The sequence below is a fragment of the Thunnus albacares genome, chromosome 6 (assembly GCF_914725855.1).
Source record: "Thunnus albacares chromosome 6, fThuAlb1.1, whole genome shotgun sequence".
Taxonomy (NCBI): Eukaryota; Metazoa; Chordata; class Actinopteri; order Scombriformes; family Scombridae; genus Thunnus; species Thunnus albacares.
Window position 1 is genome coordinate 6,714,148 of NC_058111.1, and position 14,507 is coordinate 6,728,654.

Consider the following 14,507-nt stretch of genomic DNA (forward strand, 5'->3'; position numbering starts at 1 on the left):
CCCCCCCACCACCACCACTTCACACACTGCTCTTTCTCCTCCTGCCCTGCAGGTGTCGTTGTTGAAGCATTTTAAACAGAATTTCAGCAATGGATTTTTTCCAAAGAAGAGAGAAAAAAACACTTTATAAATACTGAGATTTGGTAATGGTTTATTTCAACCAAATATTCTTTTTTATATTTTGATCTCCCTTTTGCCTCTTAAAAATAGAGTATCAACCTCCTCTGCCTATATGGACCAGCCATTATATATGTACAATTTATTTATTTGTGTGTGTGTGTGTGTAATATGTGTATATATGTTAAACTGTATATAATGTTTTTGACTTTAGTATTTTTAACTAAAACTTAAAGAATGTTAATCATCATTATAGTCTTATATATAAATAAATATGATGCATGATTAAATGCCTCACATACACAGTTTATCTCATTTAATATTCGGCAGCCATTTTGATCAAAGGCATTTTGTGTGATGTCACTGACGTGAGGTCACAACAGAACATGACACAACATTCCGTGTTCCGTTCATCAAAGCCTCAGAATTCAGGACAAACTGTCAGATACTGAATAGTTGGATCGACATTCGCTCGTTGTATTGAAGTTATCGTGTTAAACACTTGTTTAAACGCCGTCATGAACAAAGACTCTGAAAAACCTTGTCAATCTCCAACTGTTAGGAGAAGAAGTAAGTGAGAAAAACTGGCAATCACTTATTTATACTCATTTATATCATTTATCAGTTGGCACTAATTTCTCAGATTCCTGTTGCTGAGCACTTTTTCTCACCTTGACAATGTATCTGGGATCTGAGTCTGAACTGTGTCTTGATATATATATAAAAAAAGATTATTTTATACAATTAGTGACAAAAAATCACAACTAATTAATGTTCCACTGTTTTCTCATTTGCAGAGATTAATAGCAGCCAGACACAACAAAGTCCACAGGCTGCAAAGGATGGCAGGACCAGGGCCAGGAAAAGAAAGGCCAGTCCTGACAAGGAGACCCCCAAGAAGAGGAAAAGGGTCTCTAAAGCCGAACCTTGTAACGGCTCAGAAGAAGGTGTCGGTGTGAAAAGAGGGAAGAGGAAAGTCGAGGAACATGGAGAGGGACCTTTAGAGAAGAAGAAGAAGAGCTTTGACCCTCACCTGGATGACAAGGAGTCCGCGTCCTCCTCAACGGACAATCAAAGCTTATTGCAGATATTTTGGTCTTATTTGTCCAATTTATCTGTCACTAAGTTTTTTTTCCCGTCATCCCACAACAATGGAGGTGAGATATGAAATTCCATTTTTGGTGCTCACAGCATTAACAAATTATATTTAAAAATTTAAGAAAAGCAACATCTCTTTGCAAAAACAGCACCCTAAATGCAACGAATAATCCACAAAACACACACAAACTGTTGGCTTTTAAGTCAAAAACCTATAATATATATATAAACAAAACTATGGATAGATGCCACTGGAGGGAAGAGAGAAATGTGTTTTTAAATGCGTCAACGTTAAAGGTGTTGGGAGGCATATTTTTTCCACTTTGGACAGAGCCAGGGTAACTCTTCCCCCTGCCTCAAATCTTTATGCTAAGCTAGGCTACCTAAATCTCAACTCCAACCCTGTACTTTTTTTTAAATCATCATCAACAATCTAATATTACTCTGGGTGTTTCTCATCTGTAGAGAGCAGCAGCAGCAACCCATTAGAGGGGTGCAGTACATCTGTGGCCCCGAGAGGCGTTAAGAGGAGAGCCACTGCTGATGGAGAAGGACCAACCAGGAAGAAGAAGAGGAGCTTGGAAGAGACCAAGGAGGACTCCACCTGCTCAGTAGAGGCCCGCAGAGGTTAGTAGATAGATTATTGAAGGCTTTAAGTAACATGAAATGAATTAATGTTCCTAACAACTGAACTAAAACAAAATGTCTCTGTTTAGCTGAGTTTGAGGCCAAATATGAAGAGGGGAACCAGCTTGGTGAAGGAGGATGTGGATCTGTGTTTGCCGGCTATCGCAAAGCAGATCATTTACCAGTGAGTGTTACATACACATTCTCATGTTTAACCTGCATTGTTTTGCTGCATTTTTTTTATGCAGGGTTAATATTTCATGTTGGTCTGAACACAGCCTGACACAGTATGTTCAGAAAGTGTTAACCAAATACCTGTTTGTGTCTTGTAGGTAGCCATTAAACACGTCGCAAACAACAAAGTGTTCTGCAAAGAAGTGGTAAGTGAGCAACACCAACATTTCCTGGACTGAACTAAATGCATTATGGATTATTTATGAGTATTTATGGAGCTTCTTTCCCTTAACCTTCTATTTGTTTTGATGTTTCAGGATAAGAATGGGAAACAGCTCTCTGTGGAGGTCGCCGTGATGTTAAAACTCGGTATGACTGAATCAGCTGTGTCCCTGCTGGACTGGTATGATCTCGACAAGGAGCTCATATTGGTCCTGGAGAGACCAGTCCCCTCTGTAGACCTCTTCGACTACAATGAGGCCAACGGATGCTTAAAAGAGGAGGAGGCCAAGGTAAGTAACTGGAGGATCCTGGTGAATATGTGTTTGTGTGCAAGTTAAGGCCATGTTGGCAGATCAAACACTCCCTCTCCCCTCATCTCCTCTCTCTATCTCTTCCTCAGATCATATTGAAACAGCTGCTGGACGCTACAATAGAACTTCAGGATAAAAACATCTTTCACAGAGACATCAAGTTGGAAAACATCCTGATTGAGACCGGCGCTGACGTCCCACGTGTCCGTCTCATTGACTTTGGCTTGAGCTGCTTCTTTAAGAGAAGATCGTTGTGCCGCGTCTTTTACGGTATGATGTCTGGGTACTACTCCCGCTCTTCACCAATCGGTGACTTTTACATTTAAAGAAAGCCTCTCCGCCTCATCCTCACAGTCTTTATTATGTCTGTGTATTTCAGGTACCTCATGTTTCGCCCCCCCGGAGTGGTACAGTCGTCATGCCTACAGTGCCGGCCCCACAACAGTTTGGCAGCTGGGAATAGTCCTGCATGAAATACTGCACAGGGAATCATTTAGGACCAGAGAGTTCAAGGACAACAAGCCAAAAATCAGCAACAAGCTGTCCAAAGGTATGAAAAACACGCTTATAGGCAAACATGACATAATTCTGTTTATTTTAGTTCAAGTTTCGATGGATCGCTGAAGCTGTTGCCTTCATCTTTCTTCTCCTTCTTTCTCTCCAGAATGCCAGGATTTCTTGCAGAAATGTCTGAACAAAGTTCCCGAGCGGCGACCCACACTTGACCAACTACAGCACCACCCATGGCTCAGATAAACCGACACCACACACACACACACCTACACACATTTAAAATCATCAGCCATCAATCAAGATTTATTTTCACTTACGGCCGCTCATTACATGAATACCACTAGCACTGTTTTCTCTTCGACAGGAAGGCGGATGTGGACGAGTGCGGCTGGACCGTTTTTAATTGGAATCATCTAATTCGGCTGATTATTTTGGACATTTTACTTTAATACTTTTACTTTTTTCCCCACTTGTAGTTCCTGTAGCACCCCCAGTCATCCGAGGAGAGGGGATCTCTCTTTGAATTGCCTTTCCCGAGGTTTCTTCCCATTTTCCTTCCGGTCTCAGGATTTTGGGGAGTTTTTCCTCGTCTTCTTAGAGAGCTTGGGCTGGGTCAGGAGCTGCTGCTGATGAGCAATTAGGAGCCAACGTGCCATTATGTCATAATAATGACAAACGTAATCAGAAAGACAACAATAACGATAATAATGTCCACAATAAGTCCATGAAAATAAACATTTAAAAAAAAGAAAATGAAAGAATCCTTTTTTTATGTTTAGACCACAGAGAATCATCATAATCTTTCTTATTGCTTTTTGAGTGATATAAATTTTCTTTTAATTTTCAATAACATTTTACATTTATTTATTATAACTACATCAGGAGAAGCCATGTGAAATCTCATTGTACCTGAGTATACTGACAATAAATATCATTCATCTGTTCATTTGATGTCAGCCTGTTTTCTGCTTGTTGCAGGATCATCAAAAAGACAAGCCAGAAGTGATAAATTAGAAAAAGTTTGAATAATTAGGTGAAATAACTTCTTGTCAGACAGCTCTCTATTATCCATTAAATTCAACATTCATCAGCTGAATGACTGCAGATAAACATAAATAATATTAGCACATTGAAATGTAAAATTAAACTCAGAGGATAAACCTGCTCATGAAATGAACGGTTGTGATTTTTACCTTGTGCAAAGTCAGAAGGGTCACCAAAACACATGGATTAATCCTCTGAGGACCATGAATATCCACAAAAATGCTACAAGTGATTAGTTACTGCTGGGGCTGCCTTAAAGGAAAATTGGTAGCACGAGTGGAAATCTTGAGGGAGTCACCAAAATTATTAGCAATCATTCTCTGGGGACCACAAGTGTCAATATTGATAATTTGGCCAGTCAAGATATAGTATCTTGCTCTGGACTAAACTGTTGGGCCGAGTCACCAGCCAAACCACTAACCAACCAATCCAACATGACTATCCTAGACCCAGCTAGCCTTCTTCCCTTTTTAAAACCTGGACAAAAACACTCCTTACACAAGAGTATAATTCAACAGTATTAGTCAACAAACGTGTTGAGTGTGTTTCCCTGACATTTCCTCTGCCATTTGAAAACTCTTTTATTTTGACATTTTGAAACCTGTATTGTTTAAATCTCTTTTACTTGCCAGCAATCAATCTTCCTCCTTTGTTCGTGCATTACTGTGTTTCTTGGCACCTTACCACCTTGTAGATTTTGGAATAGTGTAAAACCACTGGTGGGATTCTGTATTGCCTCACCCGTATATGTGTCATTATATGCATGCACGAGGTAAATAAAGTGGGGACCCACTCATAAAAACATTGTTCCATAGCGTTACTAGTGGTCAGAAACGTCAAAGGATACCTTTAAATGCTCTACTTCAGTCAGAACAGAACTACTTATATGTCTTTGTAAATTGTTTGAGGGAGAAATATTCACACACATTTGCTGTTTTTTAATATTCTTAAGGACAATCATGTACCACATAATTTTATAGTGATAATGAATTAGGTGGCAAGTCCTCCTTGAACTCATGTTCTGTACTAATATATTGCAGTAGTTTATCTCTTAACCAGGGCTCGTCACCTAAATTTCAACTCACTGTATTTATTTTAGGTGCAGAATTTCTTTTTTTCTTTGTTTTTTTTTTAATCAGGTGAACTTTATACTATCACTTAATTATCAAACATAAGTCAGTTTCCTGATGATGCCACACTGTTTCTGAAAAACAATACTATAATTTCAAACATTATAGGGAAACTTAACTTTTTTGAAAAGGCATCTGGACTGACAAGAAATTTAAAAGTCAGCTTCTTTCACTGATTAAGAGTGTGATATGTGGCTGAAAGCTCTGACAAAGCTAGTAAGTGGACCTTGAGTTGAGATTATTTGTCACACAATATTTTAATTACTGTCTGCCTGCAGCATGGTTTGTAAAAATATACTACTTAAAATAACAAATAAAAATAACTTAAATAATCATTATGTATTCATTTTTGGGAGTTTAAGTTTTTGTTTAATATGAACAGTTCATAAAACCAACCTGTGGGTGTGTGTGTGTGTGTATGTTGGTCAATACGCTCTCGTCCGACTAAATTCTCATTGGTCGAATAATCTCTGTGTTATTTTCATAAGGAGAAAAGTTCTACATCAACAGCTTTCCAGGATTAACCCATTATTTCCTGTGGCGGGAGGGACAGACTAACAAATAACCTGTGAAAACAACGGGGTGTATTCGAAACACCCCCGTTAGTTTCACAACTTTGAACTCGCCCAACCTAACGGAGACTGCTGGGTCTAACGGTTCCCAACGTTTACTGAATCTGTGTTTCTCCTTTAATATTATCAACGAACCTCCTCCAGGCCAAAACATATTTTTTAATGCCAAAAATAACGCTAAATATCAGTAACGTAACTCAGTTTAGGAATAGGGCAGTGGTTAGTATGTTTGCGTAGCAAGTGGGGAAAGAGCGGCGGGAAAGTGACGGTGGATGCGAGCGGAGCAGAGGAAAAGGTTAGCGGTAAGTTCTCAGTCTGGCAGTAAATGTACAATACAGACTAAAGTGTAACAGTTAATAAATGCTAAAAAGTCACGTCTGTTGTTTCCCCAAGTGCTGCAAAAGTGAAGGGTGTTAGCTCTGAAGTTAGCAACAATAGGTTAGCATAACCGGAAGAGGCGAAACGGAGAAATGTGAGTTCACTGTGCACTCTCTCCCGTTACACCCCCCAACCCACCCACGACTAATCAATTAGTTGAAGATTATGTACGATTTCAGTCGACTAAGATTTTCTTTGGTTGACTACAGCCCTGCAAATGTGTCATTTTACCAACAAAGTGAAATTCAAATTTATAGTACTGTTCTATTGTGACAACAATTGTGTTTCCAATATATTTTCTTAGTATACAGAAATATATAACACAAAACTCACGGTTCGGATCGTATCACGGATTTGAGTCACGGATCAGATCATTATTAGGATCAGCGGAAAAAAAGGGGGGAGACAAATAAAACTTTGTTTTCCATTTATTCTGTAACACTTACAGCCAGAAACAGCAAGAAACTTTTGCCCATGGTCTTAAATGAAGACAACATTTAAGATGTCCAATGTTTAAATAAAATAAAATAAAATAAAATATATAAAATATTAAATGCTCAGTTATTGCAATATGAGGCATGAAACCTTCCTCTTTTAAACAGTGAATGAAACAGCCTCTGTCCACATCATCAAAACTTGATGATAACAAACATTCACCGCTAACGTCAGTTAGCAGCCAGATGCTAATTAGCTGCTCAGCTGCAGCACATTAAACAGCAGGTAAACATAACTCAAATGTCACTTCGGAACCGAATTAGATGCTGGTTTGATCGTTGCTCTTCGAAATCCCTGTTAACGTTAGCGACACGCTGTCTGTCCGTGACTTGTACTTACAGCAGTTTGTTTACTTTGTCTCAAATGAGAAATTGAATTTTTCAATTAATCCGCAGTTCATATGCCTGTTACACCAGTAGTTAACACGTGTTATTCTAGTTACTTTAAGCTTATTACTCAATATACGGCTCAGCTTAAAACGAACTAAATGAACTGTCAGAAGCAAGCAGCCAGACCTCCTGCACTCATTCACTAATCACACATCAACAGGTGACTGAACAACCACTCAATTAAAAACGAATGAATGAGTGAGTCCAGACAGCTCACTGTAACTTCAACTAGCAAACTAACGTTACCCACAACACATTATATGATCTCTGCTGCATTCTTGTTAAGGAGATAAAAAACACAAAAAAGCCACACAGAGACATTTAACCATCAGAGATGAAATTAGCAACCAAAGAGACAGAGAGAGAGAAGCTGTATCTGACTCACGTTATCTGACGTCTTCTTCTTTCTATCATGGAGATGAAGTATTCATGTCATAACGTCCATTTGTAGCTGTTGGTCATCTTGTATGTTAGTTAACAGAACTTTGCGGCTGCTGCTTAACCAGTCTGATATCATTAGCAACAATGACAGACAAGCTAACTCTCCTGGTTGTTTTTCCGGTTGCTTCTCTCTCCAGCCTCCCCGACAGCGTACTGCTGCACAATCCAGATAATTTCTCCCGTTAGCTTAACAACAGTCCTTAACAGTCCTTCATGGATGTATAAAGAGTCCTTCAGGCTGCTACAACAAGCTAACTGTTGTGTTAGCTAACGCGAGGATCTATCTACTGCTGCTACTCTGCCTTACAGTGGAGAGAATTGAAGATGAAATCTGGAAACTATCATTGGACCAACTCGATGTCAATATTGCATTCTGGTTGTTGATTAGTAAGGGAAGAGCGTCATTTTATGTGTCATGGCCAATCACAGGTTAGCATGAAAAAAAAAAAGAAATACATTGAGTCCAATGTAAGAGATCCCGCCCTGCGGAGGACAGCAGGCACCTGTCCTCCTCTGTCCCCCACTCCACCTCCACCAATTGCGCCCCACCACCACCACCACTTCACACACTGCTCTTTCTCCTCCTGCCCTGCAGGTGTCGTTGTTGAAGCATTTTAAACAGAATTTCAGCAATGGATTTTTTCCAAAGAAGAGAGAAAAAACACTTTATAAATACTGAGATTTGGTAATGGTTTATTTCAACCAAATATTCTTTTTTATATTTTGATCTCCCTTTTGCCTCTCAAAAATAGAGGAGGATCAACCTCCTCTGCCTATATGGACCAGCCATTATATATGTATAATTTATTTATTTATTTATGTGTGTGTGTGTGTATATAATGTTTTTGACTTTAGTATTTTTAACTAAAACTTAAAGAATGTTAATCATCATTATAGTCTTATATATAAATAAATATTATGCATGATTAAATGCCTCGCATACACAGTTTATCTCATTTAATATTCGGCAGCCATTTTGATCAAAGGCATTTTGTGTGATGTCACTGACGTGAGGTCACAACAGAACATGACACAACATTCCGTGTTCCGTTCATTAAAGCCTCAGAATTCAGGACAAACTGTCAGATACTGAATCGTTGGATCGACATTCGCTCGTTGCATCGAAGTTATCGTGTTAAACACTGGTTTTAACGCCGTCATGAACAAAGACTCTGAAAAACCTTGTCAATCTCCAACTGTTAGGAGAAGAAGTAAGTGAGAAAAACTGGCAATCACTTATTTATACTCATTTATATCATTTATCAGTTGGCACTAATTTCTCAGATTCCTGTTGCTGAGCACTTTTTCTCACCTTGACAATGTATCTGGGATCTGAGTCTGAACTGTATCTTGATATTAAAAAAAAAAAAAGATTATTTTATACAATTAGTGACAAAAATTCACAACAAATTAATGCTCCACTGTTTTCTCATTTGCAGAGATTAATAGCAGCCAGACACAACAAAGTCCACAGACTGCAAAGGATGGCAGGACCAGGGCCAGGAAAAGAAAGGCCAGTCCTGACAAGGAGACCCCCAAGAAGAGGAAAAGGGTCTCTAAAGCCGAACCTTGTAACGGCTCAGAAGAAGGTGTCGGTGTGAAAAGAGGGAAGAGGAAAGTCGAGGAACACGGAGAGGGACCTTTAGAGAAGAAGAGGAAGAGCTTTCACCCTCACCTGGATGACAAGGAGTCCGCGTCCTCCTCAACGGAAACTCGAAGCTTATTGCAGATATTTTGGTCTTATTTGTCCAATTTATCTGTCACTAAGTTTTTTTTCCCTTCATCCCACAACAATGGAGGTGAGATATGAAATTCCATTTTTGGTGCTCACAGCATTAACAAATTATATTTAAAAATTTAAGAAAAGCAACATCTCTTTGCAAAAACAGCACCCTAAATGCAATGAATAATCCACAAAACACACACAAACTGTTGGCTTTTAAGTCAAAAATCTATAATATATATATAAACAAAACTATGGATAGATGCCACTGGAGGGAAGAGAGAAATGTGTTTTCAAATGTGTCAACGTTAAAGGGGTTGGGAGGCATATTTTTTCCACTTTGGACAGAGCCAGGGTAACTCTTCCCCCTGCCTCAAATCTTTATGCTAAGCTAGGCTACCTAAATCTCAACTCCAACCCTGTACTTTTTTTTAAATCATCATCAACAATCTAATATTACTCTGGGTGTTTCTCATCTGTAGAGAGCAGCAGCAGCAACCCATTAGAGGGGTGCAGTACATCTGTGGCCCCGAGAGGCGTTAAGAGGAGAGCCACTGCTGATGGAGAAGGACCAACCAGGAAGAAGAAGAGGAGTTTGGAAGAGACCAAGGAGGACTCCACCTCCTCAGTAGAGGCCCGCAGAGGTTAGTAGATAGATTATTGAAGGCTTTAAGTAACATGAAATGAATTAATGTTACAAACAACTGAACTAAAACAAAATGTCTCTGTTTAGCTGAGTTTGAGGCCAAATATGAAGAGGGGAACCAGCTTGGTGAAGGAGGATGTGGATCTGTGTTTGCCGGCTACCGCAAAGCAGATAATTTACCAGTGAGTGTTACATACACATTCTCATGTTTAACCTGCATTGTTTTGCTGCATTTTTTTATGCAGGGTTAATATTTCATGCTGGTCTGAACACAGCCAGACACAGTATGTTCAGAAAGTGTTAACCAAATACCTGTTTGTGTCTTGTAGGTAGCCATTAAACACGTCGCAAGCAACAAACTGTTCTGCAAAGAAGTGGTAAGTGAGCAACACCAACATTTCCTGGACTGAACTAAATGCATTATGGATGATTTATGAGTATTTATGGAGCTTCTTTCCCTTAACCTTCTATTTGTTTTGATGTTTCAGGATAAGAATGGGAAACAGCTCTCTGTGGAGGTCGCCGTGATGTTAAAACTCGGTATGACTGGATCAGCTGTGTCCCTGCTTGACTGGTATGATCTGGACAAGGAGCTCATATTGGTCCTGGAGAGACCAGTCCCCTCTGTAGACCTCTTCGACTACAATGAGGCCAACGGAGGATGCTTAAAAGAGGAGGAGGCCAAGGTAAGTAACTGGAGGATCCTGGTGAATATGTGTTTGTGTGCAAGTTAAGGCCATGTTGGCAGATCAAACACTCCCTCTCCCCTCATCTCCTCTCTCCATCTCTTCCTCAGATCATATTGAAACAGCTGCTGGACGCTACAATAGAACTTCAGGATAAAAACATCTTTCACCGAGACATCAAGACGGAAAACATCCTGATTGAGACCGGCGCTGACGTCCCACGTGTCCGTCTCATTGACTTTGGCTTGAGCTGCTTCTTTAAGAGAAGATCGTTGTGCCGCGTCTTTTACGGTATGATGTCTGGGTACTACTCCCGCTCTTCACCAATCGGTGACTTTTACATTTAAAGAAAGCCTCTCCGCCTCCTCACCAGTCTTTATTATGTCTGTGTATTTCAGGTACCTCATGTTTCGCCCCCCCGGAGTGGTACAGTCGTCATGCCTACAGTGCCGGCCCCACAACAGTTTGGCAGCTGGGAATAGTCCTGCATGAAATACTGCACAGGGAATCATTTAGGACCAGAGAGTTCAAGGACAACAAGCCAAAAATCAGCAACAAGCTGTCCAAAGGTACGAAAAACACGCTTATAGGCAAACATGACATAATTCTGTTTATTTTAGTTCAGGTTTCGATGGATCGCTGAAGCTGTTGCCTTCATCTTTCTTCTCCTTCTTTCTCTCCAGAATGCCAGGATTTCTTGCAGAAATGTCTGAACAAAGTTCCCGAGCGGCGACCCACACTTGACCAACTACAGCACCACCCATGGCTCAGATAAACCGACACCACACACACACACACACACACCTACACACATTTAAAATCATCAGCCATCAATCAAGATTTGTTTTCCACTTACGGCCGCTCATTACATGAATACCACTAGCACTGTTTTCTCTTCGACAGGAAGGCGGATGTGGACGAGTGCGGCTGGATCGTTTTTAATTGGAATCATCTAATTCGGCTGATTATTTTGGACATTTTACTTTAATACTTTTACTTTTTTCCCCACTTGTAGTTCCTGTAGCACCCCCAGTCATCCGAGGAGAGGGGATCTCTCTTTGAATTGCCTTTCCCGAGGTTTCTTCCCATTTTCCTCCTTCTGGCCGCAGGATTTTGGGGAGTTTTTCCTCGTCTTCTTAGAGAGCTTGGGCTGGGTCAGGAGCTGCTGCTGATGAGCAATTAGGAGCCAACGAGCCATTATGTCATAATAATGACAAACGTAATCATAAAGACAACAATAACGATAATAATGTCCACAATAAGTCCATGAAAATAAACATTAAAAAAGAAAATGAAAGAGTCATATTTTTTTTGTTTAGACCACAGAGAATCATCATAATCTTTCTTATTGCTTTTTGAGTGATATAAATTTTCTGGATTTTTCCCTTTAATTTTCAATAACATTTTACATTTATTTATTGTAACTACATCAGGAGAAGCCATGTGAAATCTCATTGTACCGGAGTATAATGACAATAAATATCATTCAGCCATTCATTCATCTGTTCATTTGATGTCAGCCTGTTTTCTGCTTGTTGCAGGATCATCAAAAAGACAAGCCAGAAGTGATAAATAAGAAAAAGTTTGAATAATTAGGTGAAATAACTTCTTGTCAGACAGCTCTCTATTATTGATTAAATTCAACATTCATCAGCTGAATGACTGCAGATAAACATAAATAATATTAGCACACTGAAATGTAAAATTAAACTCAGAGGATAAACCTGCTCATGAAATGAACGGTTGTGACTTTTACCTTGTGCAAAGTCAGAAGGTCACCAAAACACATGGATTAATCCTCTGAGGACCATGAATATCCACAAAAATGCTACAAGTGATTAGTTACGCTGGGGCTGCCTTAAAGGAAAATTGGTAACACGAGCGGAAATCTTGAGGGAGTCACCAAAATTATTAGCAATCATTCTCTGGGGACCACAAGTGTCAATATTGGCAATTTGGCCAGTCAAGATATAGTATCTTGCTCTGGACTAAACTGTTGGGCCGAGTCACCAGCCAACCCACTAACCAACTGTAGCCCAGTTAAAAATATGTTTATAAATAGTTGTCTGTGACAGATAAATAAATAGGGTTTGTTAAAAGAGTATGGTTAAAATTCATATTTCTCATTGTGTTTAAAAAGGTCAAGTTCATGAGTAAACATGTTAAGGATGTTAAAAATGCATACAGGTATTTTATTTTATTTCTTTTTGATAAAAAAAACCTGCTAATTAAATAGAGTGGTGTCTTTCTGGAGAGGTGAATATGGTCAAATAGGTTTGTGTGTGTTACTTGGCTGACGTGTGTGTGTACGCAGACAGGGGGAGTAAGAGAGAAAGAGGAGAGAGACTGGAGGAGCGGAGAAGAAAGCAGCAGGAGGTGAACGAGCTAATGCGGGAGTTTTTCTGGGGGATATCCGAAGTTGTGCAGGGAAAAAGTATAGATGTACCTGAGTCTTAGATTGTCAGCTCGATAATCTGTAAGAGGACATGTTTTGGAAGTAACAGATAACTTCTACCCGAAGTCTGCTGCGCTGTAGCCAACTCGAAAGAGGCTGCTCGTTAATGAAGTGAGCGGTGAGTTAGCAATGTTAACGGACTGTAGGCTGCTGCTAGCTAACCCAGCTCGACAAAGTAGCTTCGTCTGGACTTATTCCGACCTGGAAACGAGGGACAACAACCAGACATCGCTCTGAGCCACCCGGGGATGCTCAGAGTTCCTCTGGCAACGCTGGATAACCACCAAACTCCGTGAATATACCCGAGTGCTGCCATCCTGCTCATGGACAGAGACCTGTGGACTGTTAGCTTTCTCTGGAGGATGCCGTAACTCTGAAAAACGTACCGACCTGCTTTATTTGTTTCATGCTCTGAACTTGAGTGAAGCGACCACTAAGTTTTTGGTCCCTACGATCACAAGCACCGCATCAGGCCTGCAACGCTTTTATTTTATTTTGTTATATCCTTTTTGTCGGCTTAGCATAGAGTGATAATGTGTGTGTGTGTTTGGGCACTAAAATAATTCAGTGGACAAGTAAAAGCATATAATTTAAAGTTGGAAAGGTAAAAAGGCAAAACTACTGTGTGACTTGTGAAACAAAAGCAGTGAACACTCCTGGTATTTAATTTAATATTATTTTCATTTAATTTTGCTTAGAATTAAAGGAGGAAATTATTACTTCTAATTTTAAATGGTTTCTGAGTGTGTTCACTATTTCAGAGGTTAAAAGCTATATAGCCTTCATACCCTATACCAACTTATATTAGAGTGTGGTATTGCACTGTATTAAAGGGTTAGTACACTCAATTGTTTGTTACACTGTGGTCTCACAATAAGTTATATTCAAGAAGTATAGGATTTCCAAAGTGACCCAAGCAAAAGACATTAAATAAATTAGAGATAATATAACAAAGGAAATAAGGATAAAGAACTCAGGGCCCCATCCACATAATATAGAGGGTAGACGGGCTACACAACCAATCCAACATGACTATCCTAGACCCAGCTAGCCTTCTTCCCTTTTTAAAAACTGGACAAAAACACTCCTTACACAAGAGTATAATTCAACAGTACTAGTCAACAAACGTGTTGAGTACATTTCCCTGACATTTCCTCTGCCATTTGAAAACTCTTTTGTTTTGACATTTTGAAACCTGTTTTGTTTAAATCTCTTTTACTTGCCAGCAATCTTCCTCCTTTGTTGGTGCATTACTGTGTTTCTTGGCACCTTACCACCTTGTAGATTTTGGAATAGTGTAAAACCACTGGTGGGATTCTGTATTGCCTCACCCGTATATGTGTCATTATATGCATGCACAAGGTAAATAAAGTGGGGACCCACTCATAAAAACATTGTTCCATAGCGTTACTAGTGGTCAGAAACATCAAAGGATACCTTTAAATGCTCTACTTCAGTCAAAACAGAACTACTTATGTGTCTTTGT

The 14,507-nt window shown here is 39.6% G+C and overlaps 2 protein-coding genes across 2 annotated transcripts in view; one reads left to right on the forward strand and one right to left on the reverse strand.

Annotated features, from left to right (window-relative positions):
* The window catches only part of caln1 (calneuron 1), a 192,928-nt gene that overhangs the window by 31,074 nt on the left and 147,347 nt on the right, over positions 1–14,507 (reverse strand). The window lies entirely within an intron of this gene.
* On the forward strand, positions 606–3,801 carry LOC122983867 (serine/threonine-protein kinase pim-1-like). The gene is made up of 9 exons (XM_044354042.1): positions 606–687; positions 915–1,274; positions 1,681–1,842; positions 1,932–2,026; positions 2,175–2,222; positions 2,334–2,528; positions 2,639–2,819; positions 2,929–3,099; positions 3,214–3,801. The coding sequence occupies exons 1-9, from the start codon at positions 636–638 to the stop codon at positions 3,303–3,305; spliced, it is 1,356 nt and encodes a 451-aa protein (XP_044209977.1). The 5' UTR covers positions 606–635; the 3' UTR covers positions 3,306–3,801.